This window comes from Triturus cristatus, chromosome 6 (assembly GCF_964204655.1).
Source record: "Triturus cristatus chromosome 6, aTriCri1.1, whole genome shotgun sequence".
Classification (NCBI taxonomy): domain Eukaryota; kingdom Metazoa; phylum Chordata; class Amphibia; order Caudata; family Salamandridae; genus Triturus; species Triturus cristatus.
Window position 1 is genome coordinate 687,544,741 of NC_140589.1, and position 23,091 is coordinate 687,567,831.

Consider the following 23,091-nt stretch of genomic DNA (forward strand, 5'->3'; position numbering starts at 1 on the left):
CTGTGCAGAAATATCCATGGAGAAGAACTCTGCACTGGGGGAATAGGATCCCATTTCCAAATGCACTTTTTTTCTTATTTATGAGGTGAATTTTGTTTCCCCATGCAGAACCCCATTCCCTTACACCCCCACTAAATCTGCGGGTGATATGTTGATTTCCCACCCTGGAAGGGCAGTTATTCCAGACTTGTGCTGAAGTAAATCTGTAATCCTTTACATGGTGGTAAATGTTTGGATTGGAGTTTGAGAATACCCGCAAACATACATGTTTGTGGCATTCCTAAACTTGCAAGCCAAACCCTGCCTTGGAATGCCCACTGCTTGAGTGGGAAATACAACTTTGTGGTGGAGATATTCACTCTCGTAAAAGGGTTTTCTCCTACCACAATCCCTTAATAAATAACAGACATGCATAGAAAAAGGTAACTTTGACTGTACACATACGTCTATTACCAAATGTTGCTTTATGAGTAGGGTCCATGTTGTGAAGACATCATGGTATCTCTTGCGGTTACAAGTCTAAGTAGAGAGGCTGACAAGACACATGAAGAAAAATCATTTAATCACGAAGTACCTTATAAACTTAAATGTGTGCTTGACAACCATGTGCATGTATGCTCAATAAATAGTTTAACAGCTGCAAGGGAAAGGCAGATGAAAGACACAGTCCTCTGTAGAATTCATAGTGAGGTGACAAAAAAAGAAAATAATTAACATTCATGCTACATTAGATGGAAACCATACACAGCTTGGAGGATGGGTTGAATCTTTAAAGAAATACAGCTAAGATACCATATCCCAAGGCATGTGTTGAATAGGTTTCGAAATTCGTTTTAATACCTCTTTAGAATCACTAATTTTAAAGCAGTTTGAAAAAAGGATTGTACATATAATTTTGGAACTGAATTGTGTTAATGCCAGTACCAGTTACTACAAGAGATGCACTTGTAGAGATGCCAGAGACAATACATTTGGATTGCTTCAAAGGTCAAAATTGTTCTAGTGATATGTTAGGCTATTACATTTGTTTCATTGAGGAGTGCATGAACACATATCTAAGCAGAGTCCTGACATCCTTTCATTGTCTAGAACTGGCAAGTGTTAGGCATCTTGAGGATGTCATCACACTTGATTTGAGCCTGTTAAAGAGTTTTGGTTAAAAGATTTGTCAATGGAGAACATTTCGTTTTTAGAGACATATTGTGTAAATCAGGAGACATGGTACAAATTTGTGTGAGATCAACTGCCATTTTATAATATCAAATAGGTACTTTTCTATTAAAAAAATGAGATGCCTTAAAGAACGAGGCACTCCTCTACTCATTATACCAGTAATGGTTATCTGACTAGGACACCCACCTCATATTGTAGTTGAGGAGTCAACGGTATTTGTTGCCTAGTCATATTTGTGTTGGACCAATATCAATAATTTCAAAGGCCAAAGTTGTAACGCTTGGGGTGATTCTGAAGTGATCAATGGGTTTACCCTTCCCTACTTGTAGTAACTGTTAGTAGAGATATAGAGTGAATCACACTATGGTACAAGCATTTCAACATATTGTCGATATGCATGCAAATCCAATCAAAGGAAAGGTATGGGCGCCATCATTGATTCTCTGAAGCACTAGCAGTTAAAAAGATTAATCATGGAAAATCATGGAAAATAGCATTTCAAGCTTATCAAAGAAGAGCATAATGTCAATAAGTGATAGGAGAGAGAGCTGGGTTGTGTACGGTTGATGCAGTGTGATGTGGTATTCTATCAAGCAGTGTGTCTCAACGCTTTCCTAAATTGGGGAAGCATTGGGGCAGGCCAGATGGATATGTGGATGTTGTTCCAGATCCTGTGCAAATAGATGGAAGAGGTCTACAGCCTTGTTTTTTGCACTTCTTAGTCTGTAGTCTCTAGTTGTGGTAGCTACGGGTGTGCCGAGAGCTATTAGAGATAGTTAGCTTGTATGCACTTTTTGTCAGGGTGCTGGTCATTGTGACTTTGTAAATGATGCAGCTGGTTTTGAAGATATTGCAGGCTGACAAGGAAAGGCAATGCAGTTTCAGCTGGATAATAATGATAATCATATTTCTTCAAGAATTGAATGAAACGTGCTGCATAGTGGAAGATGCCCTTAAGAGGTCCCTGTTAGACTCTTGGAGGTAATTGAGCAAGGTTAGATCTAGATCTAGATGAAAGAGTACAAGGGCTTGAACAATAGTGTTAAGTAGAAGCTGTCATCATAAATCAGGCCACTGCACCTGGGGTCCAGCTGCACAGCATAAATCAAGCCCCAGGTCGCTGTGCAGTAGCCGCCACGGCCAACAGGCCAGTGGAGGTACAAGGCTTAAGAACTCCAACAGGTCACTCGGCTAGGAGGCTGTATTTCTGCATCTGACCCTGGCGCGGCCCCCGCTCCTTCATGAACCACAGCGGCATCCAGGGCTCAGGCAGGAGCACTGGTGTAATCCCATGTAGTAGTGACAATGCAGGTATTTTCACTCAGCCAGCGCTTCGAGCAGAGCTGCAGGCCGCTGATCTTACAGGCCACAGTCCCCGTGCTTCTCAGGCACAGTCCCTGTTCAGTGGCCGGGTGATAGCGTTCTTGGTGTTACAAGGCCTTCGGGGTAATCATGACGGCATCGCCTGCTACCTGGTGTACTCAGCAACTCAGGTCCATCGTCTGAGCAGCTGTACCTCTACTCTTCTTTGCAGATTTTGGTGAATTTGTACGCTCGGCCAACAGAGTTCGCTTAGAGCGCAGCCATCTTGCCGCTGGTGAACCCCCCCCCTTGAGATAACATTGGGTAACCTTGTTACATTTAATGAGTGCTAATCCTTGACTGAGAACAGGTAGGTAAATAAAGTTTGGTGAGGCATTATGAATTAAAATCCTCATTGGTGGTAAAGTCGGTTTTTAAGTCTTTATTCAGAAGTATGGCATTTTCTGGTCCTACCCAATTGGTGCATGCGGCCTGTATCTGGGTCACATTACTAGGTACAGCTGGCCACTGGTGTGTGGGTCAGGATGGGCCATCTCTGTCAGGAAGAGACGGAAGAGCTGTCACCTACCATACTTGCACATCACAAAGACTCTGCCCAGCACACTTGCACAGGCTTTCAAACCAGTCTTTTGTGCCTCCAGACAAGCTGATACCATGGCAGGAAGGCAGGAAATTCCAGACAACTCTGTAGGGGGGGCTCTAGAAGCTTCTCCCACTTCAAATTGGTCAGCAGATATGCATAGTGGACCCATAGACACAACTGATCAGCACACTACTGGACCGGGGGATACTAAAGAAGGACTCCCTGCTTTCTCAGAAGAAAGGCTGGACCTGCACCCTTCATCCCAGGCTGATGTGACTACAAAAATCAGCTGACTGACCTCGTGTTAGAGCTGCAGGGAGACACCAAGCTCCAGAGGTCTCTCTGCATCTACAAAGCTGGCCTGGCCTGTGTGGCATCAGTTGACCTTGAAGTAAAAAGGAAAAATCCTAAAGTTTTGGACTACTTGCAGCCATAAATGGGCCTGTTCATACCAAGATCTGGCCTCCCACACCGCCCGCCAATGCAAAACTCAGGTGAACCCGACTCTTTGTACAACATTGACTTCCAGCAACTTCTGACAATGCAAGATCTGCACTTCGTGCTACAGCATAGACAGCCCACAGTGACCACCAATGTGAATCTTCAGCAACAACCATTCGCAATGCTTGACAGTATGTTGGCGCTACACGATTACCAACCACAATGCCTGACCTCTTCGCGCTAGAGACATTCATCTATCTGCTCCTCGCATCCTCCTTCTCGGCAAATGGAACTCTTCACTTTAGACCTGAGAAGTAAGGTTTTTTAGTGGAACTCTCCTGGTCCCTGTATCCAGCACAAGCTCCATTGCATTCGGCCTCAGCTTGCAACTTTTACCCGGTCTTGTGCAACCAGAAAAATGCAAGTGGTGCTTTGTGGTTTTAGGCACTATACTTGCATTCAATATTTGACATTGCATATCTACGGTTCCACTGATTGGATTGTTGTCATTTTGGTGTCAAATAGTTTATTACATTTTATTATATTTTTCTAAATTGTGTGAGATTTTTCCTTTGTTGAGTTTCTACTTTATTACTGTTTTTGTGCTGCATACATACTTTACACATTGCTTCCAAGTTATGCATGACCAGTTTTGTGTCAAGCTACCAGAGGGTTAAGCACAGGCTAATTTAACAACTTTAATGGTTGACTCTGACGGGGATTGTGGCTGTTGTTTGAAGAGGGCTGACACCCTCCTCAAAGAGCAACCCAACTTCTTACAAGTGGACACTGACTTTCAGTGTTCCAAAGTTATGTTGGCTCACTGGAACTTGTTTGATTGAGTTATTGCATGGCATTAAACCTTTGGTATTCAAGATACAGTGTGCTTTTGCTTCAAAGCACAGCTTTTTAAATCTAGAAATAATAAGTTAAGTAAGTATCGATTTAGAGTATGGCTGAAAGGCTATTCCCTTGCAAATGCAGGGGAGCACCCTGCCCCTAAACCCCATGGCTTGCCAACCTCAAGTTTTCAATTGACAGGGCCCCGTTGTCCCTGCCAAAAGAAAGCTCCCACCAATGGCCCGCCAGTATCGCCCATTCCAGGAAGGACAAATGTGTTTTTTTATGTCAGTCATTGCAAGGTACATCCTGGCAGTGAGGGATAGAATAATAAAAATGAGCTCCACACCAAGAGAGAAAATACTCGGGAAGTTGGAGTTATTTATGTTTGAAAAACAAAAAAAATGTAAAAATGTTGGTGTACAGCCATCAAAATGGACAGCGGCCATCCTCCAAACCTTTGATGCTTTAAAGAGAACCACCGTGTTTGCGGCTCCCTTTAAGATACAGAGATTTAAAATATAACTAAAAAATTAGGAAGGCAGATGTAATGTTCTCAGCCACCTTGACAAATGTAGTACTGACTGTAAAATGATAAATCAGGCTCTAAGTGTCTGATTATGATAGCGGGAGGACCGCCACCGTCAGCCAACCGTAAGGGGCGATCCGGCTTCCACATTACAATGGTGACTGGATCGGTGGATGGTTCTGACAGTCGGATTGAATCAGACCGCTAGTAGGACCGTCTGCATAGCCCAAATTGGTGGCAGTCCCTGTTAGGCACCACCAGGCATATTATGATCTCAATCCTTTGCCAGCCTTTCCATGGTGGTTCACCCGCCATGAAAAGGCTGGCTGGGAAGGACATTGGGGGCCCGTAGCGGACCTCCCTTTCCCTCTGTCCTATTCCTGTGGGTGTTGGGGACAACAACATATCCCTGTACCAAGTGACAGGCACCGCATGGTGCCTGTCACATAGTACAGGGATATGTAAAACATCCCCTTTTAACATTGCGGTGGGTAATGTGACGTAATTCCTATTGTGGGACTGCCGCAAGGTTTGCGGGCAGTCTCCAAAAAGAGACAATAGCGTCCGCCATTGTAATCACCCCCAAGTTTTTTTTAAATGGGGGCATTCATTAGAGGGATGACTTTGTTCAACAAACAGCAGATTGATCATTTTCATTTAGCTTAAAAGTGAAGCCATTACAGACTGTTTTTTAATTAGTTGAATGCCTTCATATTTTTGGAGGGCTGCGGGGCAGGGAACTGCTTTCGGTGGCTTACGTTTCCAACTGTGGGTGGTGATGGGGTTCGGGAGCAGAGATAAATGTTGTAGGAGAAAGTTTTGGTGATGGCTATATCTTATCCAAACGTTACACTTTCGATTATTCTACAGTTAGAATATTGAGTAGGTATATTTATTATTTGAGGGTATTCTAGATATGGAGATTAGGTTATACGATAATTATTTTTGTTTTATATACTTTCTTTAGATTATGTTTTTATATAAGTTCTGTTTTTGTAATTTTTTGGGTCTCTGATTTCTGCACATCAGCACCAATTGTGCGTATTTTAAAATCAACACTGTAATATTCTTACCACTCTTCATCTACTTTTTGATGTAATGCAAACGAAACATTTTGCTTGCTCATATCTTCACAAAATATAATTTACTTGAACTGTGCATGTTTCTCAATATTCTTTTGTAGCAAATTACATGTGGTATGTTGTAAAGGGTTTGTGCAATACATTGATTGGAATCTACATACAGCGTCTTTATGGAAGTGAAATATGAGATTGAAAAATATACTGTAAAATAAAAGGAATAAACAAAGCTATCATTGGGAATCTAAAAACATTGTCATTCAACAAGCGAGTCATCCTCAAGATTAGAATCAAAAAAACGAAAACTCAACTAGGTAGGTCATGAAAATAAATGCTTATAGTTAAACTAAAAGGAACTTTTTGTCTATTTTTCACAAGAATGTAAATGTCAAGATTGTATACACCAAGAGATAAACCATTGGGAGAAAACTGATAAGAAAGATACTGGTTAATAAACAAGAAGTGCACTGGGACATATTTATCTTCCTAACCATAATGTACAGACATTTGTACAACGATTCAGATAAGCAACTGTCACAAGGTGGAACACTATACAGTGATCCATGGTTGTACCAAGTCCTGTAAAAGCAATATGAAGCAACATGTATATCATGAACCTTATTAAGTCTCTACCTGCCCCAGTGAGTAGAAAATAGGGGTGATGGACCGCAAAATTAGAAATGGGACACCAGAGATAGATAATTATTGTAAACAAGGAACTCATTTTTTTCATGCCCTCCTCATTTATACAGTTGTGAAGAAGAAGAAACGTAATTGTTTGGTTAATTACAACAATAACAATGCTACAAAAAACATTTTTTTTCTGTACATAATAAAACACATTACAACTTGTAACTACCTTATACGAGAATTAAAATTGCCATTCGGTGTAATACAAAACGTTTTGTTTATATTGTTGGTTGAACTGGTATGTTTTTAGTGCTAATCCATGACACTTAAAAAAACTTTAGCAGTTTACAGTTCAGTTGAGTGTCTAAGAGATTAAGACACTGGGTCATGGCAGCCCTACATGTCCTGATTTTCCTGTTTTTGAGGTCAGGCTGCAGTAAAGTGACTCATGCCGAATAAAAGTGTGGGCAAATACAAATCAGATGAACAAAATCCTCTTTGTTTGACCACAAAGTCTACATGTTATGGTGCCTTTATATTTCCAGCTTGGTTGATCTGCTGTTGTTTGTGGGTCACCAAACCAGAGTACCATCAGTTGTTTCTTGTAAAACATAGATAAAGTGGCGCTTACGTAGGGTGCTTGTTTAAAAAGGCGTAGTTATTAATTTCCATTCACGCATGTGTTCACCTGCTGAATGTTGTTTTGTCTCCTAGCAATGTTTGAAGTCTTGCAATTTTGTTGGCAATACATCTGAATTCTGAGAAGGACAGACTTTCTTTTCGCAGGTCTTCTGACTTGGTGTTTTGAAGGGCTTTATGAGGAAAATTATAATATGATGATTCTTTATCTTTCTCAACTTCCATCCAAAGTGCTTCACTGAGTTTACAGTGTTCTCGGTTCAGTTTTACCAGCTTTTTACTGTCGAAAAGATCCTTTGTTGTGTTTCATTTATTTGGGATCAATTGCAATCCTGTTTAGAGGTGCTCCGAATCAGATACGGGTTTGCCAAATCTGACACGGAGCCCTTGTTTCCGATCTAATCGTACCCAATTCTGAACGACTGATTACAATGCCCGGAAACATTAGGGCTGACTGAATCGGTTCCGAATGGCATTCATACAGGTCGAGCCTTTCAGAGCTGATTCATACAGCTCTATGGTAACGGTTCCCAAGCGAGCAATTATGATGACAGATTCAGACAGCCGTTACAATTCGGTTTGCCTGGAACAAAACGTCTGCTGGAATCTGTCTTAATGCATTAGCCCATTTTTTCCATGTAATTCCTTTGTGCTTGTTGATTGCATCTGTTGTCTAAGTAGACTCCTAAGTATTTATAGTTTGAAACTTCCTCCGTTTCTTGCCGTTCAGCCAGATATTGGGCTAGATCTATTTTGAATCAGCATGGTTTTTATCTTGTTTATGCTGATTTCCAGTTTATTTATTGATACACAATTCTGAATTTTTGTCAGCGCCCTCTGAAGACCTACGTGCATGAGGCTCATTAGTATGACGTTTTCAGAATAAGAGAGGTGTGACAGTGGTGGGAGCCCTAGTCTTGGGGGTTGAGTGTTAGTTTGATCCAACCTTTCAGCTAAGTCACTCGTGAACAGGTTAAATAGGGGGGGGGGGCAGTGTGCATACTTGTTTCAACCCCCTTTGTGTCAGGGCTTTTCCTTGAGACACTTATCCTGTCGCCTAATTTGACTCCTACCCAGGTGTGTAGGTGGATTATTCCTCGTGGTATATATCCTGGGATTTTCCAGTCTTTTAGCTTTGTCCATAGCCTGTGGTGGTCCACGCAGTCAAAGGCTGCCTTTAGGCCGGGAAAGCAGAGGTGTAGTCTTTTCCTATCCTGTTTACATTTGTTGGCGATCCGAGATACCGCTAGTTTGTTCATAATGGTTCTGGTTCCTTTCTTGAATCTGATTTGAGTGACTGGGATCAGGTTCTGCTTCTCCGACCACTCAGTTAGGTTGGCCAGAATCATGGAAGCATAATATTTTGCATCAACGTCAAGTAGTGTGATGAGTCGATAGTTTGCTGGATTTGTTCGGTCACCTCCCTTGTGAATTGGATTTAATTTGGAGCCATGCCAGCTTGGAGGGATACTGCCCAGCCTTTCTATTTTGTTGAACAACATTGAAAGTTGTATACCCCAGAATTTTGTTTCTCCCTTGAATATGCTTTTTGGAATACCATTTGGACCCGGAGCCCCATTGCTTCTTCCTCTCTTCACTATATCAATGGTATCATCAATTGAATTTTTTTTATCAAGATGTTTTATTTTTAGTTATTCTGCTGTTGCAGAGGCCGTCTTGCCTGTGTTGTGTTCATTATTTGATTGGTGTACCAGTATCTTTGTTTGAAATGTAACTGAAAGGATTTTCCCTTCTAATCTTTTTACCATGAAGTCTACCCAATTCTACTCTTACACATTGGAATTACACAAACTTTTAGTTGGCCTGGGCAGATTCAATTCTTGTGATGATGTGTTTGTCCACCTCAAGCGTTTTAGGGAAATTGTGTTTAAGATGCCATCCAGGCCTAAATTGTTTGGGTGCCTTTCAGGTGTATACCAAACAAAATTTGCTGTTGAGTATGGTCACGCTACATCAAGAAGTTGATAGAGAACTGGGCCAGATGCGGCATCAGGGGTAGGGAAATGATTTGGTAATCCAGTATTGATTGAACTTTTGTAATGTGAAATGTAAATTTTGGCGGATGGTCCTTTGTCGTTCTCCCTTTGATGACTCGCAGTCCTAAGTACTCTAACGTTGTCACGAGTTCCCGACCTGTGTAATCTGGGTGGTATGCTGGCAGCTGAAATTGCAATGGAACTTTTCTATGCATGTTGTTGGAAGGCACCTGTTATAATTATCTCCCAGAGGGTCTGCGTGTTTCTTGCCTCTGCAACTATTGATATCAGTGACGAGATTAGTGCTTTTTTAATTTTGGTACTTGGGTGTATGTAGATGTTGATCAATAGTACTGTTCTAAATAGTGGATTCCCGCCACGCGAAAGTTTGATCAATTGCAGGCCGGGGTCTAGAGATATAGGTTTTTCAGATTTGATGTTGAGTGACCTCCTTTCGGGCGGCTGTGACTCTCAGTTTTTCTTGCGCAACTCCAAAACATGTGGTGAAAGTCTGCTTCCTGTGATTGGCATCTGGGGCAAAGAAACTGTGTATCTGGATAGAATCACTGAAGGCGTGCCGGTGTCAGGTACGCTCTATGGAGTATGTAGAATTGTATATTTTTAAAGCGTGTGTTTCTAGATACCTTCTTGGGGTATTCCAGGGCCCTCTCCCATTCTTTCTCATGTAGTGGGCGTCCGATTTCTTCCTCCCAAGTGGTTCGCAGGGTCTCTAATGTTTTATTAGTAAGTTCTCGTATGGTTTTATATAGCCAAGTGGTTAAGTGTCGCCCCCTTCCCATATGTAGAACCGTGTGTAGGACTGGGTGTGAGTTCGGCTCCCCTAGCGAGAGGTCATGGTATGGTCGGTAACTCTCAAGAAGTTGACGGTGGAGTAGGAACTGGCCTGGGGGAAGACCGTGGTCGTCCATAAGGCTTTGAAACGGTCTCAGCTGTCCGTCCTCGAAAAGGGACTCCATCTCGGTAATGCCACAGTTCGTCCAGGCGATGAGCATATTGGTTGTCTAATAGTGTTCGCGTTTGGGCCACCCAACCAACGGGAATAACGAGGAGTACAGGGGTGTCTCCGGTGACATGCGGTGTACTCTTTGCATACACTTGCACGCCACTGCTACTTGTAAGGGATATGTACGTTTTGGTTTAGTGCCGGGTAGTAATAGGCGATGGAGCTCCGATATGGGTACCCGACCAGTCATGGTGTGCGTTTCGTCTGTGTGCCTATCTGCCGTCCAGTAGGATAGCCATTGTAGTTGTGCCGCTAGGAAATAGGATTCAAAGGAGGGAGCGCCCAGTCCTCCCTGTGTGGTCGGTAATTGTAGTTTCTTCAGTGCTATTCTATATCTGGTGGGACCCCAGATTAACGTACTGAGAAGCGAGTCTAAGTCACGAAAGAAGGTTCTAGGCGGGATCACTGGTAAGTTGGTGAAGTGGTATAACAATCGCGGAACCATTATCATTTTGGCTAAAGCCACCCGGCCGATCGGGGCCAGTGGGAGGCTCTTCCAGAATCTGATTGCGGCTCTGATGCCTGCCAATGCCTTACGGGGGTTACCCTCGAAAATGTCGGTCGGGGAATGGTAGAGACGGATCCCGAGGTAACGGGGTGCTTCCGTGCTCCAGGCCACCTGTTGGCTGCCTAGCCATATGTCCTGGGGAGGTAGGTTTGGACGTAGTGGGTATACTGCGGATTTATCCCAATTCACTTTTAACCCGGAGGCTGCTGCAAATTCTGTTAGTGTCGCCCAGATAGGAGTTGAATCTTCCGTGATGTCTCGTACGAATATTAAGAGGTCATCAGCATACATGGAGACGCTGTGTATGGTGTCTGCTATGGGAATGCCCCAGTGTGTCCCCTCTTGTCGCAATCGTATAGCTAGGGTTTCGACTGCTAGGGCAAAGAGTAGGGGCGACAGCGGGCAGCCCTGCCTCGTGCCTGTCCGGACTGCAAACTCTGCCGAGATGTACCGTCCTATGCGGACACGTGAAGTGAGTTTGGTGTATAAGAGTTGTGTGTATGCTAAGAGGACGGGACCGAGTTCCATCCGTTGCAGGACCGAGAAGAGATACTGCCAAGTGAGGGAATCAAAGGCCTTCTCGAGGTCTAGGATGAGACAAGCTGACCGAGGATGTGTCTCTCTCACCTGGTCTTGGACTATTCGGCGTATGTTCTGGGATGTGCGTCTCCCGGGGACGAATCCACATTGGTCCGGATGGACCAGAGGTCGTATAATTTGTGTGTATCTGTACGCTAATATCTTCCCGAGGAGTTTACAGTCGGCGGAGAGGAGCGTGATAGGGCGGTAGGAGGCCATCTGTTGCGGATCCCGCTGTGGCTTTAAGAAGGTCACGATTACGGATTCCCTTAGGGATCTCGGCAGCTCTCCCCTTTCTAACGCGGTCGCAAACATCTCTACTAGTCGAGGGACCAATTGTGGGAAGAAAGTTGTGTAATATTCCAGGGGGAGCCCATCTAATCCCGGTGCCTTGTTACGGGCTAGGGCATGCAGGGCTTGGGTTATGTCTGTGGAGGTTATCGTCGTATCTAGGGCCGTCCTATCCGTCTTCTTAACTTTGGGTATTGTCAAGGGGTCAAGGAAACAATCTATTATGGCCTGTGTAGTTGGAACCGGACTGTTATAAACCTCCGCATAGTAGCAGTGGAACGCTAAGAGAATCTCGGCCTGGGATCGCACTAAATTACCTTGGGGGTCCAGTATTTCTGTTATGGGCTTCACGTCGGCGTCCTGCTTGGCTAGCCATGCCAACAATGTGCCTGTTTTATCCCTTTCTTTATGCATCCGGGTTGCATACGATCTAAAATTGTACCGGCGGAGATCAGCGCAGGCAGCTTGGTATTCTGTTTTTGCTGTGGCTATCCGCTTTGCCCCTTCGGCGGATGTGGTGTCCCGTTTAGTAGCTGCGGCAAGTTGTTGTTCAGCCTTGGTGAGCCCTTGTTCTAGTGTTCGTTTGACCCCTATGATTTGTTTAATATATTCTCCTCGGGCCACTACTTTGAATGTGTCCCACTCCACTAATGTTGAGGAAGCTGTGCCTGCGTTGTGTGCGAAATAGTCTTGGATGCTACGTCCCTGTTCGTGCCTAAAGACCAGGTCTGATAAACAACCCCGTGGTAGACGCCAGGTGGGGACGGGGGGGTGTGGGGGTCTCCAGTTTAACCGTAGGATATGGGCATCATGATCAGATATGACCCTGCCCATGTAGTCCGTGTGACTAATTTTGAGTAAAATCGCTGCTGAGCATAGGAATCTGTCTAGGCGGACTCGTAGGTTATGTGGGATGGAATGGAATCAGTAGAGACGGGTCTGTGGGTGGCACATTCGCCACGCATCAGTGAGCACCCATTGTGTAATCCAGGCCCGGAATCTTTCGGTTTGTCTGGAGGCGGGAGAATGTGCGGGAGGGGGGTTGTAGCGGTCCAGGGCTAGGTCCAGCGTGCAATTGTAGTCCCCACCTAAAATCCAGGCAATAGAGGCAAATGGGGCCAGAATCCCGGTGAGGTGATCCCAGAATTTGTCTTGCTCTACATTTGGGCGTATATGCTACCCAGGAGTACTACTTGCCCATCGAGGAGTCCCTCTGCCCTCTTTATCCACCACCCTCTGGAGTTCCTGAAAAGGAGTTCCCGGCCGAACCCAGATCAGTGCCCCGCGTGCGTATGCGGAGTATGTCGTGGCACATATAGTGCCGCGCCATTTAGTTTTCCCACCTCTGTCACAATGAGATGTGTCTCCTGTAAGAATGCTATCCGAACATTGTGGCGTTTTGCATATGAGTACGCTGCATACCGTTTGCTCGGTGTGTGGAGTCCTCTGACATTGAGTGTGAGTGTGTTGCATGGTTATTGCCATGGCTCGGTGTCAGTGCGCCACAAAAGGGGAACATGTGTCTGGTGGAGCATGGTAATCGAGACCTCCCTAGTCGGGTGAGGGCACGCGCGACCCATTGCGCCAGTCGTCTATGTATTTTGAGTACCCGGGTGTATGTTGTTCCATGAGGGAGGTTGGGGCATTGCTGAACTGGTATAACAAACCGTACAACTGAGGTCGGGAAACAGTCCCAATACCAGGGACCCATCGTTGGGGTCGATGCGTCCAAACCTACTCTCCCTAGCGAGGAGGGTGTAACCATATATAGTAGGGGCGGCAGTGTGTATGCACGAGGCCAATCACAGATCGGGCCTTTGTAGGATCTGTGGGCGTTGCTCAGGGCATGCCGTGAAATGGCTATGGTGCGTGTATCTAGCTAGTGAGTTCCGGGTGCACCTGCCCTCACAGATATCTCAGCAAGCACATCTCATGCCGAGAGGGTCCTCGTTTGTCCATCTAGGATGTTGTCCGCTGTTTGAGGAGTGACCAGAGAGGGTGTAATGGAGTCCTCGCCAGATAATGTTCCATTGCTGTCATTCTCCCCTTCCGATGAAAAAATGTGCGGGGTCGATCTATGTCCTCTGTAGGGGGGATGCCTGAAGGTCAATCACTGCCTGCAGGGCCTCCCGTCGTTCTTTCGCGATTTGTTCCAGGTCTGGAGAGTCTTGGGTACGTGACCTGGTCATGCCATTTACTCTGCCGCGTTGCTGCTTCTGGGTGCGTCTCCAGGTTCGCGGTATTTTAGGGGTGGGGTCTCGTGTAATTTCGGCTCTGGATTGCTGTGGGCATTGATGATCCGCCCAATCATGTGCTTCCTCTGCGGTAGTGAAAAAGACAGTAGAGCCGTTCTGGATGACCTTGAGGCGAGCTGGAAAGAGCAGGGAATACTGGATATTGTTCTCTCGGAGTCGGCGTTTCACATCCAAGAACGAAGACCGTTGTTGCTGTACTGCTCGTGCATAATCCGGGAATACCATTATCCGCTTATTTTCCACCTGCAGGGGGCCTGCCACCCTTGCTGCTCGCAGCACCGCATCCCTGTCGCGAAAATGTAGGAACTTCGCCAGCATCGATCTTGGCACAGCTCCTGGTGGCGGTTTGCGGGCCGGGACCCTGTGGGTGCGCTCAATGGAGAAGAATGCCGTCCGTCATATTGAGTAAGTAAACATTAATTCTAACTTTATAGACAATATTTATATATTTGGGTTTCACGCTGGTCGTAGACCTTAGCATTACATTCTTAAAGTAGGGTGGCTGAACAGCAAAAAGTATACATGTTTACAATCTCTTGAGTAACCCTTTCCTAAAGCTTTAATGTGTTTTGAATAATGTTTGGAGGGGAACCAATGCTTAACCCTAGGTAGCTTGGCACAAGAACAAGCAGTCAGGGTTAACTTAGAGCTAATCTATAAAGTATTTTTGCAGCACTCAAACAGAAAAAAGTGAAAACACTACACAAGAAAAATCCCACACCAATTTAGAAACAGAAGGGCCTATTTATGAACAGTTTGAGTCACTCTTACACCACGCAACGTGGTGTAAGTTTGACGCAAACCTTACATGCAATATATGAAGCCACACAATGCCACTTTGCATGGTCCTGAGTGCTTCCATAAATCTGGAGTAAGGCGACACAGCGCATATTGCTATGTTACCTTACTCTGCCCTGGAAGGGCATTCCATGGGCTTTGCATGGGTGTTCCCACGCAACTCCCATCTTTTTGGAAGCATTCCCAGATTTACCAGAACTGGTAGACCTGGGACTGAGCCAAAAAGATATGCCTTCTCAGGTGAGGAACAAAGAGGAGAAATATATTCTATGTGTGTTGCATTCTGCAGAAGAAAGAGGAATATGCCTCTCTGGATTGTTTTTGTGCAGGAAGGTGTCCTTCCAGCGCAAAAACAATCCTGTATGCAATGCAGGCAACCTTGCACCATGGCGAAAGGGTGGCTGCGTTAGCGCTAGGCTTCCAAAATGGCAACATTGCAGGGAAAAAGGCAGGAATGTGCCATATTGCCTTATTCATGCCCTTTCCCTGTCATGCAGTGCAGTGAAGCAAGGTGACTTGCTGCGCTGCACTGCATGCCTTTCTCATAAATTGGCCCAATCGAGTAAATTCTAATATATTACTTGATACTAAAAGGACAAACATTTTATCAGTAGAACTGGAGTTATGATTTTTAAAGTTATTGGTGAAAGCTAGTGCCTAAAAGATCAAAGCACCAACTGCGGACATGTAGTCATGCGAGACCTGGTCAAAGTAAAAAAATATGGCTGACCGTGATGGAGCATGGGTAGGGTACAAGAAGTGAATTAAATCTGGTTGACGCTTATCTTCGGACTTAGAAGAAATTTTGAAGAAAAAGCTCAGAGAAGGTAATGTTTAGCCGGTCAAGGCTGTAGGCGGTGTCCAAGAAAGAAGCATCATCATCAGGGAGCCACTGAGTGAAGTCACGGTGAAGATCTCAATATTCTGGCTTACATACTTTTTTGTGGTCGAAAATCTCCAGCAGGACGAGGCAAGAGGCTGTAGCTGATGAGACTTCCAGGAGGTCAGATACCTTCTTGGGGAAGGACCACTGAACAAGAATTGCTGCTGTGGAGGACAATGTAGCAGGAGCAGCTGCAAACTCAGACCAACCGGCTGTTCACCTTGGATGGATGGACGAGCAGGTTGGGCTCAGTCTTCTCTTGTTCTCAGAGCTGTTTTTAGCCAAACATGTTTTAAGTTCCAAGTTTTTGCTTTTGGCCATCTGGGCAAATTCAGCACCACCACCAAGGGTCCAGGACTGGAGGGTAACCACATAGGGGGTTAGGAAACTCTGAGCCTGGTTACAGGTGATAGTTCAAGATGGTGTGAGCTTATTATGTCCCCTGTGGCTCTGAACAGGAGGCCAGAAAACTACCCCTTGGAGTCACTCTAGTAGTCCTGGGATCAGGTGAAGAAGCAGGGCTCAAGCAGCAGGGCCAGCCTCTGAGAGATCAAGGCAGGTCCCAGGCAGCAAAGCAGCCTTTCCAGGTGCAGCAAAGTAGTCTTGCGGAGTATGCAGCAGGCCACAACAGAAGACAGTCTTCTGAGAGTCTTTCCACAGGTCCAGAAAGTGAACCAAAGAGTGGATCTGAGTGCCCTATTTTTATATATGGTGCCTTCCTTGAAGTAGGAGAAGTTTCCAGAGGCTTCTCTGAAGTTCTTAGAATTTCCGCCCTCTCATGTCCTGACTCCAAGCTGGCTGCAGAAACAATGAAGTGGTGACAAGCCCTTTGTTTGCAGGCAGCGCACAGCCTATGCAGTTGCAAGTACGGCTGTGCCAAGCACTGCCCCCTCGTCCACCATGACATGCCACATTCAGTCACACGTAAGCCCTCTATTGTATGACTGTTAAGGAGTAATTCACAAAGTCCAACTGCCAACTTGTTGTAAAAAAGTAGTTCCATTCCATGTAGTTTCTTTAAATGATTTATTCCAAGATAAGATGTTACAATAAGAGAGCCCCAACAGGAGCAACCTCCCTGCTGCTCAGCCCTTCCTCCATCTGACACTCTCTCATCCAACATTCCACAACCAGCTCTCACACCTGCATTCCACTCCAAAGACACACAGGCTGAGCAGCAGGTATAACACATCTCCATTTCTTAATGCAAATGAAAATTAATTGCAAAAAAATCACAATGAAATAGATGCATGCATAAGGTGACAATAATAAGTACATGCAAGAGAGGGGCAACCAGCAATACATGTTGATGGCGATATACATGTATACAAAATAGCAAAAGATAAATATTTGGAAGAAGTAAGGAGGTCACACAATCTAGCGATTCTAACACACACCACTTCTCCCTTTCCCATACAAAACAAAATACACGCTCCCATAAAACCAAGCCAAAGCAACACACAGACTGCCACACCACCAAAACACAAACAAAACCCCAAAAACCAAACAAGAAGGCTGGCCAGGCCAACAAGAGGTAGGAAGGGTCCCAACTAAAAGGCGCGAAAGCAAACCATACTTGCAAGATGTTCAAAAAATGTAATGCTTCCCCCAATCACAACGCTTCACTGAAAAATGTAGCACTCCCCCCAACTAAAAATGGGGTGTGATGTGTAGGAAAAACTGCACATGGAACTATGCAAGATCACACTCTTCACTAAACATCTAAATACATTCCCCAAGTAAAGATGGGGTGTGACGTGTACAAACTGTGCTCCACACGGAACCTGAAGAAAACCAAACAAAAACTCCACCCAAATCAAAAGTTGAGTTGTGATGTGTGGAAAACTACGCTCCACACAGAGCCTGAAGAAAACCAAGCAAAAACTCCATCCAAATCAAAAGTTGGGCTGTGATGTGTGGAAAAGTATGCGCCACACGGAACATCTGCAAAAAGCACAATTAACAAAATCATGAGCACAGCACAGAACCCCCTGCACAACATCATGAAAAGTAAGGGAATTCTCTCTGGAAGCATAACACAGCACACAAGAAACATATCAAAAACAAAGTGCAGAACTTTCAAAATCAACAGAATTAGAAATCAGGTTCAGAAAAACTCCCTGGACAACAGCATGTACACAGTGAAAATGTAAAGTGCACACAACGGTCCTATCGGGTAGTACTCGCACACACACCACAACAGTGTGACACTGACAAGTAATCATCACAGAAAGTACATAGGCATTAAATTAGGTAATGCAGAATGGTTACTGTGGTAAAACCTTAAAAGGAAATTAAAAAAATAAATTGAGCACTAAACACTGGTGAGCGACCTCTCACCCGAAGTGTGGCACTGTCCCCAAGCTCACATTACTATCAGATGCTGTAAGAAGTCAGGAAGAAAGTGAGTAAAAAGTCACGGGATACTGACTTTACTGAAGACATTGTAGATGCAGCAGTAGCTGGGCAGAACTCTCGTTACCCAGTAAATACCTTTCCAAGAAGGAGAAACAGCTGGAAAAAATGCAGTAAAGGAAGAAAAACTAAGCTTCCACACGTCCAAATAGTCCTAGTTGGCACCTCGAGAGCAAGATGACGGCACTCACTGGTGACGCCGCGCTGGATGGCTCTCGGCATCACTGTGCTCTCCAACATCACTAAATGGCAGACACACATCACAGAAGAAGCGAAGAAGACATCGTAGGAGCGCCGGACGCAGGTAAAGCTGCACACACTCTGTGTATGCACTATGGACAGCTCGTGGCAATTTGAAATTTCAGGGAGCGTATAAACTGCCGTAGTATTGACGCAGGGTTAATACACAATAAAACAAAATATAAATATATACAAAAAAGTAAAGAACTCACAGCCACAGCCAGCAGAGTTTAGATAAATCCATCAGCTCACCAGGGGTGCCAATCCTCTGATTCCTGTGAAGAGCCATCACCGCAAAGTAAAACCAGCAGAACAGGCATGGTGCTCATATCTCAGAAGGGCGGTTGGAAACAAGGCAAAACAAAAAAACGGTGAACTGCTCAAGGACACGCAGCTGGGCCATAAGAGGGTAGAGACACAAGCAGGAACAGCAGGTCTCGTACATAGAAAGGGTCAAAAGAACAAAGTAGGTCTCTGGGGCACTTAGCAGCAGTATTACCACAAAGAGACTGGGACTTGTCACTCCTATGGGAAACTCCACATACGGGAGGCACTCTTCAAACGTAGGAGAACAGGAACCCCTCTCCGAAGGCTGGAGGGAAGGCAGCTGGGTTGGATCTGGTAATGAGTGTAGCCAGAAGCAACAACAGGTCTTCTCCATCGCAGGGTAGCGGGGTAAAGTAGATCACTGAGGCAGTAGAGAAGAAGACAAAGATCGCTCTTCTGGGAAACTGCAGTTTGTGCAAACACTGTCCCAAAGTGACAGGACGGGGACCACTGTCCCAAAGAAGCTGGAGAGCGAGGGAAGTAGATTAGGATCTGGCACATTACGGTGGGAACTCTCATCTTTGGGTTGTGGACGACCAATTGAGTGGTCACTGGTGGGGCTCAGGGGTGCCAGCTTCTTGAAGTTCCACTTGAATCTCTATATAATAATAATAATACAGCATTTTGTAGAGCGCGAACAGCTACCTCACAAGGAGGTGTCCCGGCGCTGAAGACCGCTGGGGAACCCATCCTGGTTTTCCCTGTGAGATGGTCCCTTTCTGGGTGTCTCCAAGGTGAAACCAGGCATCCCTGGCATCTGTGGGGGGCCATTGTAGAGATGAGGCAAGCTTAATGCCCAGAGTTGCCGAGTGTGTTCCTGGTTAGAGTAGGTACCGAGGCGAGAATTAACAAGTCCGTTTTTGACCCTGGTCCACAACCCTGCCGCGTCGGGAATTGAACCCTGGTCCCTGGCCGAATCTCTGCTTACGGGTCAGCCGCCTCTAACCAGTGAGCCACACCTCTCCAATATCTATATCTTCAATTCAGTTACTTCAAGCATAGTTTCAGTCCAATAAGATGGCGCACACAGGTTCTTCTCTGATAAATCGTCGCCAAAATATGTTGTAACGAAGTAGGTCCATTCCATGTAGTTTCTTTAAATGATTTATCCCAAGATAATATGTTACAATAAGAGAGCCCCAACAGGAGCAGCCTCCCTGCTGCTCAACCCTTCCTCCAACTGACACTCTCTCTCATCCAACGTTCCACAACCAGCTCTCACACCAACATTCCACTCCAGAGACACACAGGCTGATCAGCAGGTATAACACAACTACACCCAGGCATGTGACATAGGCCAGGCTGCAGTCACCAAATGGCAAGGGCAGGAAAATGCCAACTTTCTAAAAGTTGTATTTTCAAAACTGCTATTGAAAATCTGACTTTACCATTAAAGAGGGTTTGAATTACAATTTCATAGATAACAAACATGAAATGCAAATCTATCCCCAGTCAAATGTTAGCACTTATTAAATGTAATAAGGCAACCCAATGTTATCCTAGGGGACAGATAATCCTCATAGTAGTGAAAAACTAACTTAGGGGTATTTCACCACCAGGACATGTCAACCTTAAAAGTACACACCCAACCTTATATTTACAATGCATCCTGTACTATGGACTATCTAGGGCCTACCTTAGTGTTGACATATGCAATACAAGGGGGTTTATGGCTTAGCAAGGGGATTACATTGCCAAATTCAATTGACAGTTTAAAACTGCATTCAGAATGCAATGTCAGGCCCTGTGACATGTTTTAGGGGCTACTTAAGTGGATGGAACAACATCTGCTGCAGGTCCACTAGTAGCATTTAAAGTACAGACCCAGGGTATACGGTACACCACTCTACAAGGGATATATAAGTAAATCCAATATACCAAGCAGATGTAATCCAATTTAACCATGTATAGGGGAGTGAACGCAAGCACTTCATCACAGGTTACCAGTGGTAAAGTGCACAGAATCCTAAGGCTAACAAAAGCAAATGTCTGCAAAACTGGATGGAAACAGGCAAAAGGTTTAGGGAAAGCCTACCATAGGCTGACAGGTCTAACACCCAACAGTTAATTGCGGCTCTCTAAAGTTCCATATATGATGATAGCGGCATTGGAGCACATTACGAGTGTTTGTGTAAGCTTAAATGGTAACTCACAGTTGTTCAAATACAGAAAAAAAAACTGTGCGGCAACATGTCACCACTTTATTTTAGTAATTTTTTATTATTTAGTTGAGCTAGAAACAAATGTTTTTGATGATATCTTCAAATTATGCAGCAAATGAGGGAGTGTGTGGCAAATGTTGTATATCCATAATTATGTGTAAAAGGCCGTTTTCACAGACTGGTGCCGGTGTTTAAAATATGGTCTCCTTCAAATTTGTATGGATTAAGACAGACTTTAATCCAGTTGCGACAATTTCGAGGGGAGACTGCCAGGAACATTTGGCCTCCTCCCTAGCATCTTCAGGTGAGTCGCTGACACTGGCTTAATGGCCACAGACAGTCCCATGAAACTTTTATGATTGAAAGGGACATGGGTCCTCCAGGTGAAAGCAGGATTCATGAAAGTAATGATTTCCAATATGCCTCAACAGGATAAAAGAGAGTGCCAATGAACAAAATAAGCTATTTGAAAATGTATAAACAAAGTAGACACCTCAAAACTCCTTAAACGACATAAGGTTTTAAGCAATGAAACGAATAAGGATAAAAAGGTGCAGTTGCAATAAAAATAAAAGTTGTAATAAGCTGGTGAAAATGCCCTCACGTTTCATGCTCGCAATAAAATAAAAATAACTTGACCTACTTCCCACAAGAGGTCGACAATGAAAAGAAAGCCTAAAATGAGAATGAGATGGCTGTACCCTTTGCAGAGAGTTGCCCTGAGAATAGGTTCAAAGATTATTTCAAATACTGACAAAAGAAGCTTTTCATTCTTTCATTTAATTCTTCATTCTGCGATAGAAAAACTGGCCACCTTTTTATAGAAGTAATTTTTCTGTCCACATTTCACAGTGTTTGCATTAGGCAGAAATTCACGTTTACATATTTCAAAGAAGAAATTAAGTTGTTTATATGGTTATTTGTTCTTTCAGGCATACATTCAGTCACATCTCACTTCAAGAGAGGGACACATTATGTAGCAGTGTGTCATTAACATGAGATTGAAGGCACTCCTTTTCAGAAACATATAAGGTGAAAGTGTTTTTTATCCTATCACTACAATCTCTATAATATAGCCTGTGAAGCAAGGAGGAACAACGTTCTCTGTAATGAGCTGTCACACAAATCAGGCTGCCTGGCCTCACATATGGCGATCAGCCTCCCATCAATCCTTCTTCAACATATTTTACACCAAGAATCAAGACAGAAGAAGAGTCTAAACATGAGGATCAAGTGTGTCTGGCAAGGGGACTGCTGATTTAAGCCATGTTTTCAGAATACCTACAAAAGACAAATTTGCACACACTTATTATACTGGTGTTTGGCGATATTTCTCTTGAACCAACCATATATGCCGTGCTGCTCCTCAATACAACATTAAAGGTGTGTGTGTGCACGTTTTAGGAAGTAATGTGTTAAACTGTACATTTTACTACCAGGAATCTTGCCCTCTAATCCCAGTATTTTTCAAAACTGTGTCATCTTCTACAAATCTTCCACACATCAAATATTCAACAAGTATCGCAGACATAAAAAAACACTACTATTAAGCACATTTTGAAAAATGAAACGAGTTCAGTATGATTCATCAAGACGCGATAGGGATTCATTTAACAATTTCTCACTGAGCCAGACTCTATCCTCTGCGACGTACCTGTAAAAAAACTTAATATTTGTCACATTTTTAATTTTAATGTATGTTGAGTAACTGACAGAGCAAGGGACACATTCCAAGTAGCAATAAAGCGAATTACAGAAAATATTGTTTTATGACGTGTGTTTGAAACCAAAAGGCAGACAATGAGATGTGATGTGGAAGAAATACAAAGCGTGGACAGCACACGGCATAGTTATCATGGAGTGACCTTAATGTAATTTAAGTATTTAATAAAATATCTGGTACTGTACAGAAATAAATAAAGGAAGCAGTGGAGCCAAACCTTTTCCAAACTACTTTGCTTAAAGATTTACTGAGTTAAATAAAATTACACTTAGCACTATTCAATTTAGAATTTTGATAAGGAATTAAAAGTGTATAATTGTGACATCTGCCCACAAAAGACATTTCTACTCATCTTTTTGGAAAATGAGATTATGTTACAGGAAATAGCAATTCAGAGATATCAACCATCTGTTCTCACTTTCCTTCTGCAGCTTTATGTTCAGTGCGTGTGAATTTTAAGTATTGCAAAGGTGTCCCACACTACAATTAATTATGTTAACCTTCGATGTGGGGTCAGCATTAAGGTTTAGATTAAGAGCTGCACAGTGAAAAAGTACCGTCTTGACAGGATAATGTGCAGCCAGTTCGCTGAAGGACAGATTTATGGGAAATCTGCTCCCTGTTTGACACTTATCCACCAGCTCAAGCAGTA

At 44.0% G+C, this 23,091-nt stretch overlaps 1 protein-coding gene across 1 annotated transcript in view; it reads left to right on the top strand.

Annotated features, from left to right (window-relative positions):
* Positions 1 to 14,277: 14,277 nt before the first annotated feature.
* The window catches only part of LOC146817733 (uncharacterized), a 43,749-nt gene continuing 34,935 nt past the window's right edge, over positions 14,278 to 23,091 (top strand). The window contains exon 1 of the mRNA XM_085609673.1: positions 14,278 to 14,296. Coding sequence (XP_085465799.1) covers positions 14,278 to 14,296 — 19 coding nt within the window. The remainder of the gene's footprint in view (positions 14,297 to 23,091) is intronic.